The 27,360-nt window shown below is 42.3% G+C and overlaps 2 protein-coding genes across 4 annotated transcripts in view; both read right to left on the minus strand.

Annotated features, from left to right (window-relative positions):
• The window catches only part of HGFAC (HGF activator), a 40,776-nt gene extending 32,642 nt beyond the window's left edge, over positions 1-8,134 (minus strand). The window contains exons 1-3 of one of the 3 annotated variants that reach the window (XM_074541634.1): positions 7,722-8,134; positions 6,116-6,170; positions 4,199-4,295 (exon numbers count right to left, since the gene is read on the minus strand). In XM_074541634.1, the coding sequence (XP_074397735.1) occupies positions 4,199-4,295; positions 6,116-6,170; positions 7,722-7,787 (218 nt within the window). In that variant the 5' untranslated portion in view covers positions 7,788-8,134. The remainder of the gene's footprint in view (positions 1-4,198; positions 4,296-6,115; positions 6,171-7,721) is intronic. The other 2 variants (XM_074541633.1, XM_074541632.1) reach the window with 2 other exon arrangements.
• Positions 8,135-22,936: 14,802 nt separating this feature from the next.
• RGS12 (regulator of G protein signaling 12) overlaps positions 22,937-27,360 on the minus strand; it is an 85,567-nt gene continuing 81,143 nt past the window's right edge. Inside the window, exon 18 of the mRNA XM_014266124.3 lies at positions 22,937-23,589. Within this exon, the coding sequence (XP_014121599.2) occupies positions 23,228-23,589 (362 nt within the window). The 3' untranslated portion in view covers positions 22,937-23,227. The remainder of the gene's footprint in view (positions 23,590-27,360) is intronic.

Here is a 27,360-nt window from a genome sequence, read left to right on the forward strand (position 1 = left end):
TGTCCACCAAAGCATCCTCCCTAGCCAGTTATAATACAGAATAATAGGTATCAGCCACATGACATTAGAAGGCACTGGAGTTTATTTAATGTGCCTGATGATCTACTTCCATTATGCCTGGTTTTATAACTCCTTGAGCAGTTGTGTGATCAAATTTTTTGTCCTAGGATGTCACAAGCAAGACAGAAATTTTATTGCAGCACATGTCTACATTTTAACTGTCCTATTTTCCTTCTTAATTAGATGCTATGTGGTATTTAAAATGCATCATTCCTATGGAGCACCTGGATAGGCCATGTATATTAAGTTGGGTGACCTCAATTATAAAAGGTGCACTAAAAGAGGTGCTTGGTAGTCTGGTGCAGATTAAGGTGGCACGTGCTTAAAGAGCTGTTCTCTCACAGGAATTAAGGCTGGTGAAATTCCTGGAAGCTGATGGAAATTCCTCAAAGATCCTTCTGTGGGAAGTGCATTGTGCTTTCTTTAAAGGGTGGTCTAGTGTGCACAAGAATGAAGGTGAGAAATGAGATAAAAGTGTCCTCAGCACTGCTCATGTCACTGTTCAGCAGCAGCCAAGTTCTAAGCAAAGGGGAATCTCAAATTTTTCCATCTTAAAAGTATTTTTTGTCATCAGAGACCCTGACAGAGGCTTCTTCTACCAGCTCTCCACAAACCACTGGTCCTCCCACTTGATGCTCTGCCCAGCCAGTCCTTCCCTATTGCCTTGCAGTGACTACAGTGAGATTGATCCCCCCCTAGTGATGCCAAGTTGCCTCCTTGGTGCCAAGCTTCTTGCACAGTGACATAATCCTTTTATATTTTCCACCAAAGATCTCACTTCCTGTGAGATCTCCCTCCTTTTCTTTTAAAAATGTTTTGTCTGATTGGAGGCTTACCAAAAATGAAATGGTGACTTTTCAGTCTTCTGGAATGTTACCTCCAGCAGCCAAACCAACCCAGTGGCTTTATTATAACTTTATGCTATTTGCAAATGCACCCACACTCAAAATTTACGGGATAGCAAACATCTTCACATCAGCTTGTCATATAAAATTGCTAATTTGAAAGTGAAAACATAAGGACAGAGATACTGAACTAATTATATCAGAAAAGTCCACTACAAGGGACTGATTTAAATAACATTTTAAACCCATAGATGGTAAAGAGCAGGGGAATGGGCAAACTGAAGATGAGGCCTAACTGGCAGGCAGGATCAATGGAAAGTAGGCTGTTTTTCCCATCAGGAGTAGAGGGAGCCCTAACAATAGGATGTTTTGGAGAACAAGCAAAGCCCCAGGCCTGAAGAGCTTTGCCATCACACCTGGTGTTGGCACTATGTTTGAAACTTGGAGGTTGCCTGAGACTTTTTTTAGGTGTTGTCCTGACCATGAGACACAGCTTGACAGACTCTGACAACACCAGACCAACCACTGGCAGCTCCAGGAAAATTCAGAACCTGATGCCTGACATCTCCCAGCTCAGCCCACAGGTATTTCTCCTTTCCAGGACTGTCAGAAACTCCCCATCCTGTAATCCAGCTGGCCAAAAAGCTTCCTCTGCACTGTTTGCAGTCTGTGGCCAGTCTGATATCAAAAGTTGTCTTCTTGTTTCCAAGGAAGATGATAAGATCATGTCCTTCCTACACAGACCCAAGCTCACCCTGGCCCAGTGGCCCTGCCCCTGCAGAACTCAAGCACAGGATGAGGCTTCTGCAGGGCATGAGTCAACACCTTCCCATTTATAGCCAAAATCTCAGGCAAGGTCTGCTCCTGCCATTCCCCCAGAGCAGAATCTGAGGAACCCATCCCACCCTGGGATGCAGGGACAGGGTGCTGCAGCTTCCCTGCAGCCACAGCTTGGTCCAGTTGAGACCACTCTCCCCTTTTGCTCTAACCAGTGTTCACTGTACCCCCATTCTGTCTGTCCCTGCACTGCTTTGTCTGTCTGGAGGTACCAATGAAACTCAGAAGAAATTCCAGCTATTTTTTTTTCTCCTCAGCACAAAAGGAAAATTTACACTATATCCTTAGCAAGATATCATGTAAGACTTAGTAATAGGCCACTAAATGGAAATTAATCTGTAAAAACAGATTATAATTCAGGGGAAAAGCCATACAGGATGCTGTTAAAGGAAGTCTGTTATTTAAATAATGTAATTATTCTGTCTTCTTTCCTGTATTTTCAATAAATATTTATAAAGATACAGCTTGTTTGTTGCTCTCAAAGTAGAGAGAGCTTTCTGTGGTCAGGAGCAGATTTATGTTGAAACACAGTATCTGTGTCATGTGTAGTATGAGAAAACATAAATCTAAAGCAAATTTGAGTGGGGTTTAGCCTGCACTGTAAAGTCCTGCCTGTAGTCCTGACCCAAAATATGACTTGAAGACTGAGGACATGAACTTAAACACTCAAGTCAGGGCTCTCCTGGTGGGGTTTCCTGGAATTCAGAATTCAGAAGCAGTTTGGACCCAGCCTCCCATCATCCCTTCCTAGCAGCTTGCAGGAGGCAGGAGCAGGAAGGGCACGAGCCTTGCCCTCACCTGGAGCCTTCCAGGTGCCCTGGGATCAGTTATTCAGTGTAAGTCCAGCCTGGGACTGTGCCAAGTCACACAAAAAGTGCACAGTGCAGGTTTCCCAACTGCTATTCAGGGCCCTTTTCCTGGCATCTCTGTGCCTGAAGTCACACATTAAGCTGCTTTTAGCTTATGAGTGATGAGCAAACACTGGTCAGAAGGTCACCCATAGGGTGAAATGGTCTGTCAAATCCAAATAACTCCAGCTGTCCTCCTCCTTGTCTCCCTGCTTGTAAATGGCTTTTAAAAAGTCAGAAGCATAGGAGCAAGTTGTTCAAGGTCAGCTCTAAAGTGTGCTCTAACCTTGGACCACATCCATTGACAGGTTTTTCCATTTCTGTGCCCTAACTGGCTAAAAACAAATACACAGTGTCATGTATTAACAGGATCCCTCTTAAGCATTGCATGAAATTGTGTACTAAGGTCATACTCTTTGTGGCTAAAGTTCATCAAAGACAGGATTCAAACTGGTAAAGTATTCCAGTTCCCTTTCTTTAGTTAAGATAGTCTCAAATTCTTGTTTCCTGGAGGCTTTTATTAGCTAGGTTGTATCAGTGGATATTGGGGAAATTCTGAAGTGGTTTCCTAGCCTGAAGCTCAGTGTCTATTTGTGCAAACAGGTTTGTTTTGTGTTGTTTACATTACACCAGCACTTACACTTGAAACAGATGTGTCATCAGAAAGACTCCAACAGATCATGAAAAAATGAGACAGTCCAGTATGAAAAATGAGAGTTCTGCCCTGCCTGGGCAAGTAAAATAAACTCTAAAATATCATCTCTGCCCTGAAAACAGGCAAATGTTTGCCTTTCACATGGCTCATCTGGGCATAATTTTCATATTACTGGTACCCACATATTCTCTGCTTTGTTGCCTTTGATTTCAGTTAATATATGCCTATCAAATGAGTTTGTCTGCAAAATTCATCTTTTTTATTCAATGCTTTAATTCAGTAGGGTTCCCCCCTGACTGCTCCTACCCCAAAAATGGATCATGAATACTCCTAACAGCTTCTGCAAAAGTAAAAGAGTAACCTTTGCCCAAAAGAAGGCAAAATGGCCTTAAACACACTAGTAGAATAAATCATTAACCAACAAACAGGAGTAATACTTCACTTCTTAGGACTGCACTGTCCAAAGGGGTTCTGGTGCCAATCTGGATAGAAATTAGAGAGATGGGGGTGGGGAGAAAACAGCTTTCCTCAAAAATCAGATGGTCTCTGCTGCAGCAAAAGTACAGCCTGCACAAATCAAACAATCCCTTAACCAAGTGTCCTCTCTTGCAGGTGTCAGTGTCCCTTTCTCCCTCAGCAGAGGGTCTCTCCCAGGCCCATTCCATCAGTCCTGCTGTTTCTGTACAAGCTCTTGCCACCCATGTAAATTGCAGTTCCATAGGCAGGGCAGCAAGGAAGCATTTCTGCAGTTCCTGAGGCTCCTGTGACTGTGCAAACCCAGTGCCAGGGCTCCCTTCCCCTGAGCACACCCTGAGCCGAGGGCCACGGCCATCAGCAGCAGAACTGCACCTTGGGCACAACTTCCAGCTCATCTTAATTACTCCAAAAGCAAGATTAATGCACTAAAAGGATGACATTTCATTTGAATGCTGTTTTCATTTATGTCAACTCACCATTTCTTTCTGGAAAATAAATTTGATAAACACGTGTGATAAAGCCTTCCACCAAACCGGAAAGGAAATTTGCATAAATGTCCATCCTCTGTAAACACTGAAATACAAATATAAAAAGCTCATAATGCAGCTGAAAACCAAACCACAAATTATATTATATACTATTATATGAAATTATGAAGATAGATATCTGCAAGTTTTTCAGCTATACTCTGGACTCTGTGTCTCTGCAATGTCTAGGGCATAAGAAGAAGCTTAAAACTTTGATAATTACTGAATCAACAAAGATTAATGGACTCTGCAGAGGAACAAAGATCTCAGATCATTTCAGTTCAAAATATACTGCCATTTCTGGTACAGCAAATGTCAATTATAGTCATTAATTGCAATTATAATTTCTAATTATGTAGTATTGTAGTTGCATATTAAAGTAATTTCTGAAGTTGTATCCTTTCAGGCTCTATATCACATTGTAATATCTGTTTAAAATAATTAAGGAACCAGACAGTACAAACTGAAATAGAAGAGTCAGGAGGAAGAAGTTTTAAAGGTTGAGGGTAGAGAGAGAATTTGATCACAACACCTTCCCTTTGGGATAAGCAGATTCCCTGCAAGAGGGGAGAAACTGATGGGACCAGTGTCTAAAAAGGGCAAGTTTTCTATTTGCCACATGAGTGAAGGCAATCTAAGGAAGGGTGGTGGGAGTTTAAGGAAGGCTAGTGGGAGTCTATCAGGAAAAAGTCTTTCAAGAGGAGTCTTGATAATGAGAGAGCCTGAAGACAAAAAAGACAATGAAAAACTGTCAGAGCTTATTTAACCATTAAACTAAAAGTAATCGGTTTTGAAATCCCAAATCTGAATGGGAAGCCAACCAGTGCTGCAAGAGAGAAACAGGTCGTCCAACCAAACTGGCAGTACAGCACATTTCCATTTCTCAGAGACAATGTGTGACTGCTCCTTGTCCTGAGCTTACCCCTCCCATGATGGCTGGGGCTCCTGCACACTCTTACAATATCTGTAAACTCCCATCAGCCCAGACATCCCAAAGAGCTGTTGAGGTCAGTTATTGGCATTACAGAAAAAATAACCTATCCCTGTGGTCCAACCCCTTGTTAATCAGTTGGGATTATTGTCACTCCATCTGCCCTAACTGCCTCCTTCTCTATCAACAGGAAATAGCCACTACCACCCCCTTGTCAACCCCAGTTTTCATTCTCTGAACTAATTCAGCAAATGTTGCAAATAGCAACTTTCTCTGTCTGATGCCTTCCAGTACAACAGGCAGGAGAGTTGGGAGAATACATCCCCACGCAGAAGATATATTGCATCCCAAAGGCCACTGAAGACTGTTATAACCTATAAAGCCCAATGGCCCAATGCATGTAATCTTTAACAACAAAAGTACAGGACAATAAAAGCTTTGAAATGGAAACTGCAACACTCTCCCACAGCCAGGATGTCTGATCATTGGGGTGCCACTAGAACAAATGCAAACCAGAAAGCTGCATGCAACTCAAACCCTTCTCCCACAAAGAGATCAAGGGCCAGGGTAGAAACTGAACCTGTACATACAAAGAGTTAATGTGCTTGAAAGTTACAGGGCAGCTGCAGCTCTGATTAAAAGTTGTTGCACATCTTCAGCCACACCACCTTGTGCAATAATATAAAGCCATGCCAGCTCAGACAACTCAAATCCCATCAGCACCTTCCCATTAATCTTCACCTGAAGGAAAATTACCTGAGATTCCTGAGCTAATCTGAAATTCCCCTTTAAACAGAAATTAATTTTGGCATAACCATTCTATAATCCTTATTCATGTTGAAACAAATACAGGCTTCCTACCAGCTTGCACAGCACGGACACAGACAGGCAGACCATTCTTACTGTCATGAAACCTACTGGATTTGACTTGGTACCTTGTGAGCGAGGGAACCCATGCCTTGAGCCTCTTTCTGCCCCAGATCTGTAGTGCTACAAAGAGAAAAAGAGAATGTGGATTGGAGACACAAATTCACTCTGGGAACCATACTACTGGTCAAAAACTACTTTCCAGGGTGCCCTGAACTTGTGTTTCTCCCATGCTTCTGAGAAAATCTTATTATTTTCTTTTGATTTTTGGTGGGGCACAATCTGGCGAAGGAGAGGAGATACATGTTGACTCTTGAAAGTGCCAGCTAAACCAGGAAAACCCAGCACAACACAACAAAGGCAAAGCTCTGCTCCATTTTATCTTTCTATTGCCAAGGGACACATCTCCTATTTCTCTCAGCAGGAAGAATACATGCATTCTGGGGCCAGTTCACAGTTACAAATTATCCCAACATTTGCCTTTTTCTGCTATTTAATCCCCAGGGCATTAGTAACAAAAGCAACTTCTAACTGTATTTGGGTTTGCCAAACAGCAAGCAAAGAGCACTAGGCTGAGCTGATTTTAAGCCACAGGAAATAATAAAAAGAGAATAATACACATAAAGTGCTGCTGCCACCAAAGGTGCTGGCAATTGAACTATAGCAAAAAAAAAAAAAATCACAAAAGCAGCCAAAGATGCACATATCATGAACACAGAACTGGACAGGGGACATAAAAGTGAGGGTTAAGAAAAAGCTGTTGCTAAGATATATAGAGAAGGCTTGAACAGTTGTGAGGAAAGAACAGTTTTTGCACTCTACACAGACTGCCACCACCAAGCGAGGGCTCCAGCCAGGGATGACCTTTACCTTGAGCATTCCTCTCTGCTCCCTCATGTAATATCTGAGGACATACTTTTGTAATTTGCTAAAATAGTTAGGATTATAGCACCATCCAAGTATATCTGAGCTAGTTTTAACCCAGCTAGAGAAATAAGGCTGATCTTAAGGCCCCAGTGCTGACCATAAGGCAGCAGTGAGCTAACTACCCTGCTAGCCCATAGTAGATGCCAGGCTGTGGTGGGGTTTAAGCAAACTAGCAAATTCAGACCATCACAGCCTGCTCAGCAGTGCTTCATGTGCTTGGCAGATATACCCCCAAAAAAGGCACAAGATACATAATGCAAACCACTGAGGGGTTTGGCATGGAAACAAGTGTGAAAAGAAGAAGACAGCCACCTAAGCAGGCCTGCTCAGTTACAGACACAGCAGCAGTGTCTGGCAGTGGAGCACTCTCCCTCCATGCTCCTGCAGGTACCTGCCAGTGTCAACACTTTTCTGAGATGTATTTTTTAGGGATTTCCATTTTTGCAGTCCTTCCTCACTGCCCATTCCTCCTCCATAGCAAGGCATGGATGTAAGCAAACGCTTCAAACAGAGAAAGGTGTAGCACCAGCTGTCCCACAGTCCCCCCACAAGTGAGGACCTCATAAACTGTCTTATAAACTTCTTATAATCTGTCAGCCTTCATCTGGCTCATCCCTGCTGTGTTCCCTTTGAATCTCCCTTTCTCTGGGTCAGTTCAGTGGCTTCACTCATCCAGCCCCAAGGCAGCCTGGTCCTGCCAGGTATCCCACAGCTGATCCATCACTCAGAAAGAGAGGAATCACTTACCATCCCTGTACAGTCACTGCTCAGACTCAGAGCCAAGACAACAGTGAGAGGAGCACAGACTCTCATCCTTGCTCTCCTCTCATGAAGGTTTTGCCTGGCAGAGGAAAACTTCCAGGGCTGGGCTGAAGCAGGAGGGTGAATCAGGAACAAGCTTTCACAAGGGACTGTGATTTCCTTGACTTTAATGTATTTTACTTTTCTAAGTAAGCAGAGCTGTTATCATTGTTAATCATTAATGTCTTTGGGAGTAGAAGGGAATGTCCCAGAGGGAGAGACTCTCCCTAAAACACCAGGAATGAAGAGTTTATAAAGTGCCTGACCCTTGGAGATGGTCCCTGGTGTCATCAGCAAGCACTGAAGGGCAGCTCCAGAGAGGCTGATCCAATGTTGCTTATAACTAGAGCTGGATGTTTCCCTTCTTTCTCTTCATGAGCTGATTAAAAGCATGGTATAGCAACAGCAAAGAGCTCCAAGCAAGCCCACTCAGGAGATGGCATCACATTGCAAAATGTGGACCAGATCAATGCCAACACCAAGGATTACTCATTAACAGATGGTTACCTACCCAGCTGTGACTTGTAACAGCAGCCATCCAGCAACAGACTGGGAAAGTTAAAAGAAAGAAAATACACCTTACTCTGATAACACATTTTGTGTACTAAAAAGCTCCCTTCTGCCACCACCTGAGCAAAGCCATCTCTGTTTTGTAAGTGTCTGTCTGAGATAGCTGCACTGCAGAATCATGTCTCCTACAGATACAGAGGATATTGCTAAAACTGAGATTTCACCAGAGCAGTCTATTGCAGCCCCACCTTGCCCCACAACCAAAATCCACAGGTTTGGCTGGTGCAACAGTGTCTGTGCTTGAGGCTTTTGCCATGTTCTGTCAATCAGAGACCACACCTCCTCACACCCAAAATCCCCAGAGCCACAACAACAGAAACAATACCATAGTCCTTGCTCAAGTTGTATGCTGCCCTTTGAAGTTTCACCAGCACAGCTATGGAAGGGAAATGATTCTTTTTCACTTTTTTGACCCAACAAAGCCATGGCAGTAGGGCCCAGTGGTGAAGCAGAGCTATCTCTGCACAGTTTTGACATGATGGTTTATCATGGTGCAGGGAATTGACACACTGCTCTGCCTTTCATCACAGCAATAACTCCCGTTAGTTCAACTAGGCCTATATAGGTTTATGGAATAAACTTTGCTACTGTGAGCAAGGCTTGGAACAGCAGGAAGCAGGAAAAGCTGGCATTTCCTTCCCAAAATCCAGCAAACAGGCAGAAGAAAAAATTTTGCCTCTGTGCATTGCTTGTTGCTAAAGACTTGAAGTAAATAAAGCTTCAGAATAGATCTATCTTATTTTCACTCATTTCAAATCTGGAAATAGGATGTACAGACAGTCTGATCTGCCTGAGAACACCTAGCAAAGCTGAAACACAGTTTTCCACTTCCTCTCCTCATTCTTCAGTCTGGCCATCAGGTTTCAAATCAATAATGCCTATTCAATGGCTTGCAGACATCTGTTTACCATCAAGGTTACTGAAATTTTGCGAAGAAAGTGGGGAAAAAAGCCATTACCTGCTATTGCACTCCAGAGTTCCCAAAAGTTTTGTAGAAAGGGAGAAGCAGGGGAGGGAGGAGAGAAGGAAGATACTTCTTTAAGGCTGTGGAAACACCCTCTTTCACCCACTTCCAGAATAAAAATCATCCACTTCCAAGACCAGAAACACTGTGTTTCTGTGGTGACCAACGTGTGTGTTATAGAGAAGCATTTTTCCATGCCTAGAAGTAACAGAGAAGAAAAGCAAGAATGCAATCTATTGTTGGTGTTGTCTACTCCCAGCTGGTGCAGTTCATGTTGTAGATCTCCACTAAGAGCTGCAGTGTGTCCTTCTGGGGACTCGCAACTCCAAGCTTTTGGCTCAAACTGATTCCTTAACATGATAAAGGGAATAAACACCAACATCAGGAGCCACTTCAGCTGATAGGATGGGGCTGGCACAAAGTAAAAGGAAAAGTCATCAAACCCAGGAGTTGCAACAGCTGCCAGAGAAGCCCCACCATAAAATGGGAATTATCCCTGAGTAAGGCCTGGACAGTGATTTTAGGGTTCAGATGGATCTGAATCACTGAAATCCCCAAGTGCTTCATGTGCTGCCTTTGTTCAGCAGAGAGGTGTCTGAACAGGTCTTACAGCCATAGCAAAAAGGCAGGATTTGAGGTGTGGTTTTTTGGTCAATTATGTTAAATGATCAGTGAATCTTTCAGCCGTTTATAAACAGAAGAAACTCTGTCTGCCTCTTTCAAGCATTTTGTACAATTGTTAAAATGTTTGGGGTGTTTTTGAGAAACATTTTATCTTATTGGCAGGAAACTAGTCAGAAAACTAGACTCAGTTTTGATACTGAATTCTTATAAATTTCACAGGGCTCTGGGTCTTTGGGAGTTGATAGGTGCAAAGAATAATTTCTGTGCCAAAAGCATTGTCCCATGGGTCAGGCTGAGGAGCCTGCAGAGCTGCTCTCCACCACCTTCTCAAGTCTTTTCATCTGTGACTCACTATTTCCAGTCTGGTGATGGAAACTTTGTGTACAGGGAAATAAGAATCAGGTGTCTATAGAGCTAATAACTTAACAACCATGAGAAAAATAACAAAGCTATAGAAACAATCCATATGGAATTCAAGATACATTCCCTGACATTAGGTTTTAGATTTCATCTAGTCCCCATTTCAAATGAGGCTCTGTAAAATACTAAAGGGAAATAAATATATGTGTATATACATATGCATAAATATAAAAAAGAGAGAGAGAAAATCTGTACAAATAAGCTAGAGGAAAACCTGGCTTTGGGGTGATAAAATATTTGGCAGCTATAAGGCCTGGAGCATTGCAACTCATCCCATCAGTAAAATTCCAGCTAGAGTCTGGTTCTTGTTTTCAAAGAAAATTCCATTTTCCTTTTAATAAAGGCACATTCTGATTCTCAATTTTGCTGTACATAATTTTGAACATTTCCTGCAGAACACAGAACCCAAATGTATTTGAAGCCATATTCTGCTACTACTAAAGACAATTATAAGTTTCAAAATAAGAGTAGGAATTCTTTTTCATATTTGCAGACTAATCCTTCTGTATCAAAGGCTGAAATCCATTCATTTCAGCAGTCATTTTCCTCTTTATACTGACATTGTGAGAAAAAGCAAAGGCAAATAAACACACAATAAATGAGGAGAAAGAGACAGAACTCTTGCTGTGGCTGTATACCAGATACTGATAATGCCGCCTCATACATTTGCCTTTTCCTTATTTCCCACACTGCAATGTTTTTTATTACTTAAAATTTAAAAATAATTAATAAAAGCTCAGACTGAGCCCAGCCTTTGAACTACTTAATAATAATAATGAAACAATATTAACAACTACCCTAAATCATTAAATATCTGCAAAACATAAATTAACTGAGTCAGCCATCAATATGAAATAATGAAATTGCAGAGGGTTTTTTAATCAATGAGTCGACTAGACATAAGTGGAAAAGACAAGCCTAGACACACACACACATCCATTTGCATTCATTCCTCTGTACCAGCTACCATGGTAGTGAGAGGGCTGTCTGGTAACTGCACATTCATCTGTTCTCCATTTTTCATTATTTTCTGACCATTGTAAATGTTTCTGAGACTCAGCTACTGCAGAACTGAAAAAAAATCTACAAACTCTTCTCATGACTGATTCCCCCTCTATTTTTGCAAATTTCTAAGCTTTTTCACATTGATAAAGTAACCCAAACTAATGGGATAGTGTTGTAGCCTGAGATGATTTGATTTCATGACTTTAGTTGACGTTATTGCTACACAGGCCAGACCCAGCTTCCCAGATAAGGAGACACTTGCAGGAGCATGGGTAGCACAAGGAGCTGGTGCAGGATCTAAAGCCTCTGCAAGTGTGCTCTGTCCAGGACCTTTGTACAACCTGGTGAGTACATGTGAACAGGAAGTAATTAGAACTATTTCTGGTATTAAAAATACAACTTTTGATTTATCTTTCAGGAATGTGTAGAATGCAAGCAACCACATGTGGCAGTTCTGTTCCTGGTGTACTAACAGTGCTAACATGAAACTGATGAACAAACCCAACTAACTCCCTTTTTTTTTCTTCTCTGGGTCCTTCAAACCACACTAGAGACTTTGTTATCCCTGCCAGATGGGATTTCCTTCATCTCTGCTGCTTGATATCATTCCCATCATCCTGGGAACCATTACCAAAACTCATAATAATAGACTTTGAGTCTCTGAAATTTAATGAATACTCAAATCACCAGAACTGAGGTGAACACTCATGGCTGAAAGCATAGTGACTTTTTTTAAATAAATAAGGTAACACAGCAGCACTGTGAGTGCATGAGGAACCCTTACTCTTTTGTCCTTCGAACTCCTCATCTGTCCCAGCACAGCAGGGCACAGGTCACACCTGTCTCAGCAAATGGTGCAACCTCAGTCTTGTCACTCACACCCAAAACCAGCACCTTCACCCCTGCGTGACAAGTGAGCCTCCACCTTCCCTTATGTCTCCTGGAGTGGTGCCTTGAGAGAAGCCATTGTAGCCATTGTGTTTCTTTTGCTAGAGCAAAGACAGAAAGCTGAAATCATTTTGCTTGTTTGCTTATTTCAGCAAGAAAAAAATAAATCAAACTAAATAGTTATTTTTGCGGGCCTTAAACAGGATAAAATCCAGCTACATTGTGACCATGAACATCTCTGTGTGTCATCCCTCTTGTTTCCCTGGGAGTTTCAGAAGCCCAAAGGGAAAAAAATGCCATGGTTTTGGCTCTCAGAAAGAACTGGATTCCCAGTCTGTCCTCTCCTGCACCAGAATTTGCTGTCCCCAAACTGGGGATAATCTCTGCCAAACAAACTCTTTCACAAGGCTGTGAAAAGCACAGCTGCCAGTGCTGCTGCTGAGCAGCTGGCATCCAGCAAGCATGGATTGGGTGCTGCAGCACTTAGCAGATAATCCTGGGACTGAAATATATGTCTTCAGCCAAATGTTTTCTCCTCCTCACTCCTCTCACCTCCCACACTCCCCCAGGATCTCTAGCAGCTCTCCTGGCTTCCCTCACCCACCAGCTCACAGCTCTGGGGTTTTCTGCACTGATTTCCTTTTTCTTCTCTCCAGGGACTGAAGCAGTGCTCAGATCTATCATGTTATTTCTTTCATCTCCCTCACTCACTCTCTTCCCCTCAGACATGGTGGCTGTGATGTCCCATCCTGGCCCACGATCTCCCAGCAGCCTCCAACCCCTCAGAGAGCAGGACAGCAGAGGGAATGCCATCCCTCTGTGCACAGGATGGGCTCAGGGTGTTATTGGGTGTCCCTGCTGCCACTGCCTTCTTGGGACCTCCTCTGGCAATTCTGCAGGCCTTCCCCTTTCCATCACATCTCCAGATGGAGATGGATCTTCTCCTGGATGTTCTCCACGTGGTTCCTCCAGCTGGCCTTGGCATGTTTCTGTTTAAACCCCACACCCTGGTGTTTCTCTGACACTGCTGCCCCTCAGCCATGGCCTCTTTGATCTTGCTCTGCACCAGCACCTTCTCTTCCCACACCTCTGGGCCTGCACTCAGAGCTGTGCCACCCCTCAGCTAAAAGGATCAGACCATGAGTCCCTCTCCAGCCCTCTCCAGAGGTGTCACCTCCTCCCCAGTCCAGTGCTGCACAGCCTCCATGTCCTCATTGCCTGCATCACACAGGAGCAGGCACAGGGCCCTCCACAGCCCAGCACCCTGGGCCATTTTTGTAATGTGTACTTCTCTGTACTACTTCTTTTCATGTGTACTTCCCTGTGAAATCTCACTTTTGGCCAGATACAGCCCCTGCAGTTGCTCTCTATATTGCAGGTACATCTTTTTAATGTCTTTACCTGCAGCTGTGCTTATGGATGTTTTTATTGATGCAGCCAAAAAACCTTCAGTTCTGCTATAAAAAAAACAAATTATATTGATATAGCAATGGAAGAGCTGGGCTTCAGCTGCAGAAACAAAACCAAGCTGTGCTTTTACACTCCTAACCACACCAATCTGTGAGTGATTTAAAGCTCTGCTACGATCCACAATATGCAGAACTTTAATTTATACATCCCAAACCCAGATCTAAACAAACTTTTAGAAGTCCATTTCAGGATAGCACTTAGTTCTGTTCCACCCAGATGACATGGTTTATCTAAAATACCATGCCTGCAGCCAGCCTAGGGTGCGTTTGCATGAAGAGACTCTTCCTCCCACTGCATGAATAAGGGTGGAAAGCAGGTAACTGTATTTCTCAAGGACTTTGGTATAAACCTTTGCTGATAACACTGGCTGAAACAGTAGGCCCATATACAGAGGCGTGTGGGGTTTTTTTTAGCTGTGTACTCACTGCAAACTGACAAGAAGAGGTGTGGAGGCACCCACCTTCCACCGATGCCAACACATTTAGGTAACTTGAGCACAGGCTGATTTGCAATTGTTAGGCACTTACATTTTTAGCTGTGCTCAAATTCCTGCAATTCCACCCACTTTCTTCATTAGCATATTAGACGCCCCCATGGCATACTTTAAAATGGTCTAAAGTCAGGCATGTGTGAGGGAAGTGGCTCCACTGGTGCAGCTGAAGTCTTCCCTTTGGAAGGGGAAAGAGCACTAACAAGGAAGGGACAACCTCGTGGGAAGGATGCCAGCCCCAGAGCCTGCCTTAACTTTGGGGTGATCCTCCATGGTAGGATGAAGAACAGAGTACAATAAGTAATGCTCCAAATATTCTGATTGCAGGCCTAATAATATCCTGTATGGAAACCTGTATATGTATATATAGATATATCTACATTTTCTGTATGCTTTTGATGTATGTGTGTATATATACATATATATGTGTGTGTGTATATATACATATATATGTGTGTGTGTGTTTTTGTGTATAAACCAGATGTTTTTTCTGCTCTGCAAGCAGCTCCTATGCCAAGGGCTAAAGAGCCAGCTGTCACCTGCTGATCAGCCTTTTGGCCACAGTGACCAGGGGAAGCCAGACAAAGAGGTGCCCTCTGCTAAACCTGTGCAGGGAGTGCTCCCATCCCTCTGGGTCACTGAGGCAGCTGCCCGGGGCCAGCAGGACTGCTTGGACACTGCATTTTTCAATACCATTGTAAGGACACTCATCCTAGTTTGTTGATCTAGCACAGTGTTTGTCTCAGCTTTCCCTGGGGTTTTTCTATCCCAAATTGAGGGGAAAATCTGTAAGGGACTCTTCAAGCTTCTCCCTTCAGTCTCCCTGATGCCAAGGTTGTGTTCCTATGCAGGAAAAGGACCCTTGGATCTCAGTCCCATGCCCTGGGGTACGTTTGGGAGAGCTGGTGATGTATCAAGGAGGCAGAGAGATAAAGCTGCCTCCTGGAAGCAGGGACACAGTGTTCCCAGCAGGGCTGCCCTCTCACGGCATACAAAAACCCCACTACTGATGCCTCTTATCTCCCTCTGCTCTTGCCAGTCCATGGTCTCATCCTGCTGGGCACTGATGCACACTTTTTTCACCAAATCAATAGGGATTCTATCCCTGGCAAAACTCCCAGGCCATTTTTCCCGCACTCCTAAAGATAAGGCAGGCAGAGATGCCCCAGGAAGGAGAGCAGCCCTCTCCCCACTGCCTAAATCCTCACTTCAGAAGTGACTGTGTACAACTCACAGGCTCAAGAACAGGCTTAGGCTAAAGATTTCACAACATGGTCAATATCCCTGCTGTATTTCCTTCTCTCTCTTCCCCCCCCCTCATTTTCCTGTACTTCCAGTGCCACTCCTTGTAATTGCTGCAGAAATGTAATTGCTGCTCTGTGTAATTGCTGCTGAAACAATCTGAGCTGTCATTGACTTACATTGTTCAGAGATCAGGAGGAACTGGCAGATGAGAGTCACCCCACCTAGCTTCAGGGGCCTCCTGAATATGCATTTACATCTGAGGCAGCTATCAAGGCTCACAGATTAGGCAGTGGAGACCTTGAAATATAGAAGTGTTAAATTTAAGGTATGAGTCACCTGTGCAAAAGCATGTTTCAGCTCAAGGATGAAACAAATCATTCTTTATATACATGGAAGGTATTAAACAAACAATTCTTTATATCCCCAGACAGTATTAATTCCATCCCTAACAAATACATAAAGCACTTAGAATACAAAGGCAGCTTTGGAGCAGACACCTAAAGTTAGGCGAGATCCCAACTGGGTTCTCCTAAAAGAGAAGTCATGTCTTTCATATCAGCTCTGCTAAGTGTACTTTGAATTAAACTGGACTTTCTTTTGCAAACAGGAGGCTGAATCCTGTTGACTACAGAGTGTAAAGCAAGAAAAAAATACCTCTTATGACATCACAGAGTGGGTGTTTTAATGGCACAAGCTGATGTCATTGCAGTGAATGGCAGCAGAATCTCATACATCTGCATCAGTCCTTTCTCACAAGAGCATAAAACAAACAGGCAAGATGCAATGGGAGAAGCAGCTTTTTCCAGGGGATGGAGGCTGTGCAAGACCAGCAGAGCATCACCATCCAGACCTTCCCACAGGAGATGAACATCTGCCTCCCTTCACAATCTCACCTGGGAATGAAATTGCAGCATGTGTGACTCTGGATTTTCTAACACACAAACTTTAGTCAACACTCCAATAAGCAAGGTCAATATCAGAGATATGCTCCCACCACCACGGATTATCTCCTACTTGCAAACAAGTTTCAGCTAACTGCTCTGCATACAGAGGGCTGATCTCAGCCAGGCATTGCTTCATCCTGCACACAGCACTGCCTCTGGAAATTTCTAAATCATGGGAAAGGTGGAGGTTATGTAGCTGTGAGAGAGTGCATGCTCTTGGTATATTGGTAAATAATGGCAAATAGCTACTGAAAAGGATGCATGAGCAAATCTATAAATGAGGGAGAATAATAACTAAAGTAATAGTAATTAAATTTCTCCTAATCACATTGTTTCATCTTTCCAGAAAATACTCAAAGCATTAAGAAAGACCCAAGTTACCTCTTTCAGGAATGGGGAGAAGCATTAATTTCATTTTTGTGCCCTGGCCTAAGAATGTGCCACTCCAAGAAGGATTAGCTTTATTCAGATGAACTTCTAGCCGGCCTTTTTTTGTTTATCAGCCTGCTCTGGAACTGAGGTGTGAATCTGCACAATAACTGGTCTCAAGACTATCTTGAGATTGTGAGCAAATCTTTGCAAACAAAGAATGCAAATGAGGAACAGGTTGGTGCTCCCTGGCAAGGCAGATACAAGGCATTTAAGAATACACTTCCCAAACTTGGACTCCAGGACCTTCTCCAGGGAGGTGGGTGAATGTCCTTACAGCACCCACCCTGACACGTGTTACAGGCTCTGGGCACCCATGGACATGTTCCAGTGGCTTTGCAGCTCTGTGGATGTGCAGGGGTGGGATTCACACTTACCTGGAAACTGGGATGAGATTATCACAGACAGCAATACAGTGCTAGCATGGACCTGGAAGAGAGGTTTCATCCCACTCCCATCAGACATTATTCTCCACTATTGGTACTTAAACTTCTGTATTCCTCTTGCTCTGGCACAGATTGTTCCAAGCACAGAGAGAGATGTGGAGGAGAAGGGAGTCATTGAAGAATTGAAGCACTCTTGTGTCACTGATACAACCTTAGTTTACACAGGCATTGAACCCCTGTAACCAACCTGCCTTCCATCCATCTCACTATCTCTCTCTGGCAGATAGAGCATCTGTATATTTTAGCAGTGTTAGCAGCAAGAGCAGCTCTGATGCACTGGTCCCCTCAGATCACCACACAAAAGCCAGACAACACCAAGACTGTGCAGACAAGAAGCCAGAGGAAGATTACACTGTACCTGGAAAACATTTGGCTATTCAGGCTTGCAATCCCTTTGTGTTGCTAGAATAGAGCAAAAGGAAATAATTAAAGGCTAAAAACATACCCTACTATTATTAAATTCCTGAGGATGAGCTATTTTTAAGGTATATAAATATTTGGCAAGAATTCTTAATGATCCCCTTTTAAAGGAATTTCTTTATGTAGGCTAGGGTTAAGAAGATATTTTTGCAGAACCTAATAAAATGCATGTGAGTTTTATGTTGTCTCATACTTCCATTTAAACTGCAATATCTAAATGGCAACAAGTCCCAGAATAACTGAAAAATATTTTTCACATTTTTTCCCAACATTGAAATTAAATATCCATTAAGCATTATCAGCTCTAGTAGTATAAATTATTTACTTACTACATACACAATTACCATTTTAATGAGTTTGACACACTTAAGATTCTATAAACATTATTGTGCAGCACAGAATTTCTTAATACTTTGGGGAGATAAGGGATGAGGAAGAAAACCAATGTGCATTTTCATATTAGAAACTAATCATATAGATATTTAAAGAAAAACCACAAATAAAATAAGGATAAAAATAAAATTCTGTACAGCAGCATTTTAGACTATACAACAGATTTATCAGTTGGGACAAAAAATATAAACAATTTTTTATCTTTCACACAAACAGTTCAGAAAGTTGGTTCATGTGCAACATCTTGGATTTGCTAATGTTTTGAGTAATACAGGCAAGATTTGCAGATGTGATCATCCAGCACTTCTCAACAATTTTTTTCTTCTGAAAAAATCAATAGTAACCTGGCTAAAAGTGACAGTTGGTCTACAAAAAGGAAGCATTTTGGTAAGATCAATGAAATCCTTTTCTATATTTTAACTGGCATTGGATTAGGGGTCACAAATCACACAGTTCTCCATCACTCCACAATGCTAAACCTGGGATGCTATTCCAAGAGCACAGAGAGAAGCACCTGGATGTGCCCCTTGTTTTGCCGCAGGGTGAACACCCACACTGCCCACAGAGCAACTCTGTTGTCACACAGCTTTGCTATAATCCCACAAGGCTTGGAAATCTGCCTGTTGGTGCAGAAAATAGGGGCATTTCTAAACACAAGTCACCGAGCTGTGGTTGGGAGCTGGGAGCTGCCTCAGACCTGTTTTGGCTTCTCACACCCCTGGGTAAGGACCTGCTGCTGTCCAACTGAGCCTTTGGAAACTTTTCAAAATCTCTGAGAAATTGTGAAAAGATGCCTCCAGGTGTTTGCATCACACTACCACACACACTCTCCCTTGTCTCCCAGCTACCTTGGGAGAGGCCATTTGAAATGACAGTATTTGCAGTATTTGCTGTCGAATCTGTGTTGGAGAGGGCTGGGGTGAGCAGCAGCGCTGCTGCTGAGAGACAACTACTGGCAAGGATTTCAGTTTTGTGGTGAAAATCAAGCTACTTCCAAAAAATAAAAATATGCTCATAAATCCTGGTTATCTCTGCTACAAATGAGACATGGAGGCTGCCAGCTGAGCCACATCTTCTAGAAGTTTCCTGTTAAGAACATTAAATTCCAGCATCAGAGCAGAAACAGGAATAATGCAGTTCAGGCTACAGCAAAGGCACAAGGAAAACCAAAACTTGCAGGCAGAAAAGTAGTGCCAGGAGGACACAGCATCTTTGAAGGACATTAAATAGCCCCAGAAGACTTCCAGGGGCATGAGAAAGGACAACACAGCCAGGTACTGGCTCCTTCCCACAGAGCAGTAAAGCTCTTGCAAAGTCTCTTTGCAAAGCCTGTTTTTGTGTCTTTATTCTGCCCTTATTCTTTGTCACACAGCTCCCCAGAGCTAAACTGTGCAGTGATTTATTTTGCATGTGTGTTATATCACAAACTTGTTGACAAGGCACAAAACTGCAGTAATCCTATGGGAGAAGTCTCATTGCAAGTTTGCCTGGATTTATACTTTCTATTCTTCACAAAGCCTTTAAAATTAAACCACAACAAAACTGTGACTTGTGGAACCATTGAGGCTGAAACAACTACAATTGAAAATCAGATACCATGACAACAAGTGAAATATAAGACAACTGCTACATTAAATGAGATTTAGAATGCTGCAGGATTTTCTGAATGTTGGGATTGGAGGTTTTTTACATTGCTGGTTGTTACAGTTTCAGGTTTGAGTACTGACACAGGTCAGTAGACCTCGCTCTTCCACCTAAAAGGATGAAAAGACACTTTCTATTTATCATCATGGGATTAGGAAAAGAAGAGAGTAACTCTGCACAAGTGGATCTTCCACATGGAAAAAACCAGGAAAACTAGAAGAGAAATAAAGCCAGTTAGAATTCAATAATCTTCAGGAACAAGCTGGCAAGATAAAGGATCAAGTTATCAAGCAGGGCTTCAATTAGGCTGATTTCTAACTGTAAGTAGATTTGATTAGTAGTGTAAATCACAGTATGAGGAGGCAACTTCAAATCATAATGCTGAAGTTACACAGTAATAAAAACTAGACCACATCCCTAGTAAAATATTGGAAACCATCAGCCAGACAAGCTGCCCACATTCCTTTCTAGTAACTCCTGATTCTTTTATATTCTGCCAGATATTGAAAGGAAAGCTGATATCATTAATGACTTCTAGGTCTAAGGAATTAATTTCTATTAGTTCTAGCTAAGAACTCATTCTTGCAAACAATCTGCTATTGATTGGCATGACAGCATAGCATGGGGAGAAACAGCTTTTCCCATGTCCCTTTGTTTACAGGATTTCCAGGCATTATGCCAAAGCTTTTCTCTATGTTAAAGAAAACTCCATTCTTCCACATCCTTCATTTCCCTGCACACAACTTGACTCCCATGCTGTCAAATTCCAATTGAATCCTTGATACAATAAAACCCATTTTGTTGCACTCAGAATTTATGAACTTCCATTTGCTTGTTTCTCTGAGCACAGCAGCTCAGGGATAGGAAACAGGAGAGGGTGGAGAAAGAGCTCTTTGATTTACACCTGGCTTTTCTTAGTTTCATCTGATGGCCCCTAATCCTTGCATTAGAAAGGAGTGTGAAAGGCAACTCCCTCTCCATGGCACTCGAGGTTTTTCAGCTGTTCTTGCATCTCCCCTCAGCTGTCCCTTTTTCCAGATGAAGAATTCTCCATTGCTCACTCCCAGTCATTTAAGTGCCCTTGCACAATTTAAGATAAGCAACCTTGTTTCATCTAATACATTGATCAGAGATTAATAAAGACTGTAATGACTGCATTCGAATTTCAAGTTTTTATCTGTCAGATGCTAGGACTTTATTTTCCAAGACACAAAAGCAGTGCAAAGCATAACCCAGGTCAAAAAGTCCTCTCTTGAGTTTGACTGCTGTTATTTTAGTTTTGATTAGAACAAAGCTATGAATTTTCCAGAAGATAAGATTTTCCAAAAAATTATGGCCATTTATCTGTGCAATGAAATATCTGCTTAAGGGCAACTATTAGCAAAATACTATTTTAAAAAAAAAAAAAAAAAAGAAGAAATAAACTCAAGTATTTTCACATCACTAAACTGTGTTCTGCCTGCTGTGTTTCCCAACTCTCTAGCAGCATTACGCCACCACAATTTTATCATGACTCTAAAAATTAGTTTAAAGCTTGAAAGTTTTAAAAAGTACAGCTATTTTCACAGTTTATACCTTCATTCGGGCCCACACTGAGTTGAGTCTAATGTCAACAAAGATTTTTCCTCAATATCAAAGGCAAAAATCACTTACCAGTAGAAAAATATAAAGTATTAACGTTAATGGATGTTGTATCCCTTAATCTCACTGGAGTATTTGATGTAACACTTAAACATTAAGCTTTAGGAATCTTAATTTGTTATCACAAAATCATACATACCTTCTTTCTCACCTTACACATTTGAGTATAAGAAACTGAGTGACAGCGTCCAGTACTCTCAACTGTTGTCATTACAGTGTGAGAGTTCTATTGTCACTACATGGCAAGGGCTCCACATTGCCAGAGTTTTGTACTTCCTTGATGTTTCTCGTAGGCAGCTCCTCCAGGCACTGACTCTTCCTTGTCCTTGCAGTAGACAACCAGCACCAGCACCAGCACCAGCACCAGCACCAGCACCAGCACCAGCACCAGCACCAGCACCAGCACCAGCACCAGCACCAGCACCAGCACCAGCACCAGCACCCCCCCATCCAACCAATCCACTCTTTTATAACACTCTTCTGACTGGCTGCAGCTGTGGCCTGTTAACATCAGGGCTGCTCCTAAGCCTTAGTAACTGGCTCAGCTGCAACTCTTTAGGGGATAAGATTACATTTTATACCACCTTCATTTACCCATACTGTATCCCCCTACACTCAACTATTCAGAATATTGGTTATTCTTGGTATGCTTAGGAGCAGAGAAAGAGGAATTAATCAATATTTACCTTGATGCTTTAAACCTGTGTGGATTCTGCAGTCCAGGTGAGATGCAGCATGACTTTTTAATTCTCACAATCATTTCAAACCAGTGACCCCCCAGAAGCCTCTCTATATCCACTCAGCACGATGAGCAGATTTCCAACACTCTCAATTCTTTGTGCACTCTTTTGCATGTCCAGGCTTATAACCTCTCCTGAAGAAATGGTAACACAGGAAAAGGAGCAGGTGGCAAAACCAACACGTTCAGCAGTCTTGAATATCTTTTCCTATTCAGAACTCCACCTAGGGCTAGAAGAGTAACTGAAATGAAAATAGACAAGGAGAGGCACTGAACCCTTATTGAAAGGGCAATAACCAAATTGCCTTTCCCCAAAGTAAAAAGGCACTGAGACCAGCGGTGAGGAGGGACCCAATGATCATCACACCACTGTGTAATTAGATAAATATCTCTGGTATGGAAACATCACCAGTGTTGGCTATTAAAGCAGCTACTATTCCCAGCACAGGAAATTCACAATTTTGGTTTATTTTGGGTTTTTTTTGTTGTTGTTGGATGGGGTAGGGTTTTTTGTTGTTGGTGGTTTTGTTGGTTTGTTGTTGTTTGCTTCTTGCTGTTTGTATAGCAATGTCTTATTGCATACAACCAGGCAATGCATTAGACAACACTGAATTCCACTTGGACCTCTTCCCAAGTGTTATGAGACAGACAGGAAGACATTAAGAAAATATCCTAATCTTTTTTACAGCAGTAACTGATTTTACTTACATTTCAAAAATCTACTAAAACACAGGGAATACCATTAGAAGATTAAACTGAAATTATCTAAAATAAAACGTTTGGATCGGGGAATTTAAAGTAAGTTTGCCTTGAATAAAGACAAGAAGGGTAGGGGTCAAAATAATTATTTTAATTGCACTGTTCAATGGAATCATCCCAGGGAAAATAATACAGAAATGAAAAAAAAGCAAAACCAAATAGCTCAATACTTTCATTGGAATACTATTTTTTCATTCTAGGACTTCCAACTCATCTCAGAAGTGATGGTCTCTAGCCAGCTCTTTGAAGGCAAGTGGATGTTGAAAACCACTTACATCTTGCAGAAACATGTCTCTAATACATATCTCCATTGTTGCTGATGCCAAGCAAAATACCAGAAAATTTAATTAAAAGCAGAGATTTAAACAAAAGTAGCTTTGTACTGATTCTCAGTGGCCTTATTCTTCTCACTCTTTACAGTTATCAGAGAGGGAAGGTCTGACGTCCGGTAAACTCCAGTCCTCATCCTCCCTTGGCAAGATCTCAGTTCAGAGATGTAACCTTCAAAGCTGAGGTTCCCTTCAGAATCATCACAGGAACGTGTCCCAGAGTCCTCCAGCTTGACCCCATCCACATCAATTATCCTGTTCACAGGGAGCTCCATTCCAGGGTTCCCTCTCACACCAGGAGGATTAAAGCTTCTGCTGGCCTTGGCTCTGTGAGAGGTCTGCTCATAGGAGTTTCCTGAAGTCCCTTGTGAATCATTTTTCTTTCTGTTTGCACCTAACAGAAGAATTAAAAACAAAAAAAAAAACAAAAAAAAACACAGAACAAGAGAATTATGTATCTTCTGGTTTTAGCAGTTTTCAATATTGCAGCCTTCTCTGAGGCCCCAAAGGTAGTCAGCTGGGATATTCATCCACCAAAGAGACTTACTGATGGAAATTTAGCTAAACACTGGATCTCAAAGATAAATGTGAAATACTAATATGTATCTGTCTTAATGTAGCATTTTTCAGAGTTCTTGAAAATACTCCATTAAAAATAACTAATTAGTATAATTTTGTACACCTCTAGAACAAAAAAATTCTTACAGCAGCAAACCCAAGGGTGAAGGAGAAGAAGGACCTTCCACTGGGGCAGAATGGGAGATGTTCCTTCAGTTGAACTGGTCTTCAAGACCCTGCTGAGATAGTATCTTTACTTGGCTAGGGCTTAATTCTCTAGCAGACTAGTAACAGATTATTTGAAGTTGCAGGTCACTGTCCTGAACTGCAACAGAGCAGTTATGAGCCACAGGACAAGAATAAAAGAAACAACTTCACAGAATCACAGGTTGAAGGAGTCCAATGGTCCCACCTGCCTGCTAAAGCAGGATCATCCCAGAGCACATGGCCCAGGATTCTGTCCAGATGGTTCTGGAATATCTCCAGTGAGGGAGACCCCACACCCTCTCTGTGCAATCTGTTCCAGTGCTCAGAACAGTGAAGATGTTCTTCCTTATCCAGGTGGAACTTCCTGTGCATCAATTTCTGCCCATTTCCTTGTGTTCTGTGGCTCAGCACCATTGAGCAGAGCCTGACTCCATCCTCTGTCACCCTCCCTGCAGATATTTGTAAACATTGCTGAGGTCTCCTCTCAGTTGTTTCTTCTCAAAGCTGACCAGGCTCAGCTGCCCAATTCTTTGCTCCTAAAAGAGATCCTCCAGACCCTTGACCAACTTAGTGATACTTTGCTGGACCTGCTCTAGGAGTTCCTTGTCCTGAGGACCCCAGAACTGGACACAGCACTCCAGATGTGTCCCACCAGGGCTGAGCAGAGGGGCAGGATCTCCTCCCCTGACCTGCTGGCACCATAGCTCCTCCTAACCCACCCCAGGACTCCATTGGCCCTGTCAGGCACAAGGACACGCTGCTGGCCCATGGACACCTTGTGTCCACCAGGCCCCCAGGCCCTTCTCTGCAGAGCTGCCCCCCAGCAGGTCAGCCCCGGCCTGGGCTGCTCCGTGGGCTTGTTCCTGCCCAGGAGCAGCACCCTGCATTTGCCCTGGCTGAACTTCAGAAAGTTCCTCTCTGCCCACCTCCCCAACCTATTGAGGTCCTTCCGAAGGGCTGCACAACCCTCTGAGGTCTGAGGGCTTTAAACACTCAAGGAACACCTGAGTTACATCTAAAATCACAGTTGCCAAGATTCAGGCCTATTCACACAAAGTCATCACTATCCCAAGACAGCTGTAGTTCAAACCCTCGAGCTCCCACAAGCCAGTTTTGTGTTAGGTGTGACCCTGCAAAGTACAAGGAGCTTCTGAAAGCAAATGTACAGAAGCTGGTTTGCCTGTGTCAACAGCAGCAAGAAAGGAAGGATGAAGGAGCTGATTTCAGGATTCACACCACAGTTAGTAACATGGTTTCTGGAACTGAGGCTCCCCCCATAATGATATAAAGAGGGACAACATTTTCAGATACAGAGAACTGCTTTCATTAGATCCAACTGAGAGCCAAGAAAAAAAAAAAAAAGAGAAACTTTCAAGGCACAAAAGAAGGCCTAAGTAGGGACTTCAATTTCATATTTAATTCCCTTTTTCCATATATCTTCTTATCCATCTTTTAAAATATACCATCTTATCTGACATTCTTTACCCAAAGTATTCTCAAATTTTGTGCCACAGTACATGCAAGTACCTGACCAGCATGTTTAGCCACACAAATCCCATGAGACTGGTGTGGTTAAATCCCATAAATATTTTATAAACCCACAAATATTTTATTTGTGTTTATTCCATGAAGTGATTGGTACAGTTTTATGCAAGGAAAAGAAATTTCCATGTATAATCAGCGTAATCAAGAACTTTTTGATATGGAGAATGGAGGAAATGCAAATGAAAAAGACCAAAAAAAGCACTTTCACACACTTTCAATCAAATCACTCCAGGGTCTTCTTGAGGCTTAAAGCTTTCTATTTAAGAAAAATAAGTTAAAATCCTCAGTAGTGCAATGCTTAGTGCTTTAGCTGCTGTGAAGCCCACATGAGTAATGTGAGTATTTTGCATCAGTAATGCTTGCTGTGTTTTCAGAGGAATTAGATCAAACTCCAAACAAATCAGCTGAGCAGAGAGGCAGAAAGCTCCCAGCCCTGCTAGCCCAGCATGACTTCAGCCTACTAAATTGCAGCTAACATTTAATGGGACTGTATTAGACTTTGTGTTTAAATCTCCCTACTGAAACTAAACGTTGCCTTAATTTTAACTGCTGCTTGCCTGGCTGGGCTGCAAAATGCTATTATTCTGTTCTGCAACGTTTATCTTAACATGAGTGTACTGAATTGTTCTCTTGATCTCTTTAATCTACTATTCTACACCCTTTGAGGAAGACCTGTGACTCTCCTTTCAAGTTGCTTTAGAAGCGCTACAAATTGCTGAAATGCCTACTAATGACAAATTCCCACAAATACATGGCATTGACAGAGCATGAGTCACCCAGCTGTCCTAGCACTCAGAACACATCCTCCTATGAAATGTCATGCAAAGGAACATCTTTGATTGAGATGGAAGGTCTCATATCTGTTGACTTGGACTAGGTTGAAACACTTTCCACAGCCAAAAGACACAGCCTGCATTAACAGGGCACAAGAGATGAAAGAGCTGGAAACTCTTGTTGAAGAACACTATGGAAGGTGCAAGTATTGCTGAATTTATTTGGGTGCTAAGCCCTTCTACAGTTAAAAATAAGAAATGCCATTAAGTCTTGGAATTATGGTGTCACTGAGTCAGCACACAAAGCAACTGGGTGTGCAAGCTGCCCAATAGGAACACAGCAGAAATAAGGTCAATGTTTGCTCCCAGGCTTCAAAAGACATAAGCTCATCTGAACAAGAACATATCCACATTATAGACATATTTTTCCATTAATGTCCTTTTTAGGAGCAATCTCTCTGCAGCATCAAATAAATTACTACTAGAGGCAGGGCAGTAATAGAAAACATCTTGTCTAAAATACCAGTTCAAAAGAATGTGGAATTCCTAAGGGAGGATACTGTGAAGATGATTTCACTTTTCCTGTCAGGGTAGAAAATATCTTAGCTCATCTTCACCAAACAGGAACATGATTTCAAGAATAGCACTACACAGAAAAAATATTTCAATGTAATTTTTTTCCTCACTTTTTAAAGAAAAATCTTTTATGGAGCAAGGCTATTTAACACAAATAGTAGGTGAGATTTGCCAAACCAGCTTGGGCATAAATGTATAGCACAAGTTTTTAAGTAGACTCAAGACTTGCATGTACTTAGTGGAGCTTTATAATGAGGTTTCAATGCAGTTTGTAACACTCTTACACTGGTCTCCTTCTCATGTTTTCTGAGTAACAAATGCCTGAAGACACTCAGCTGTGCAGGGCACCATCTAAGGTGCAGAGGGCCTTCACAGGGAAAACTTCTCTTCACATTTTCTTGACTGAAGGGATGAATACCTCCATAGAACACTCTGCAGATGCTTTGCCATGTATGGAGCGTGTCAGGAATGTTATTACATTCCCAAATCTAATCTCTCAGACGTCC

Source organism: Zonotrichia albicollis, chromosome 5 (assembly GCF_047830755.1).
Source record: "Zonotrichia albicollis isolate bZonAlb1 chromosome 5, bZonAlb1.hap1, whole genome shotgun sequence".
Taxonomy (NCBI): Eukaryota; Metazoa; Chordata; class Aves; order Passeriformes; family Passerellidae; genus Zonotrichia; species Zonotrichia albicollis.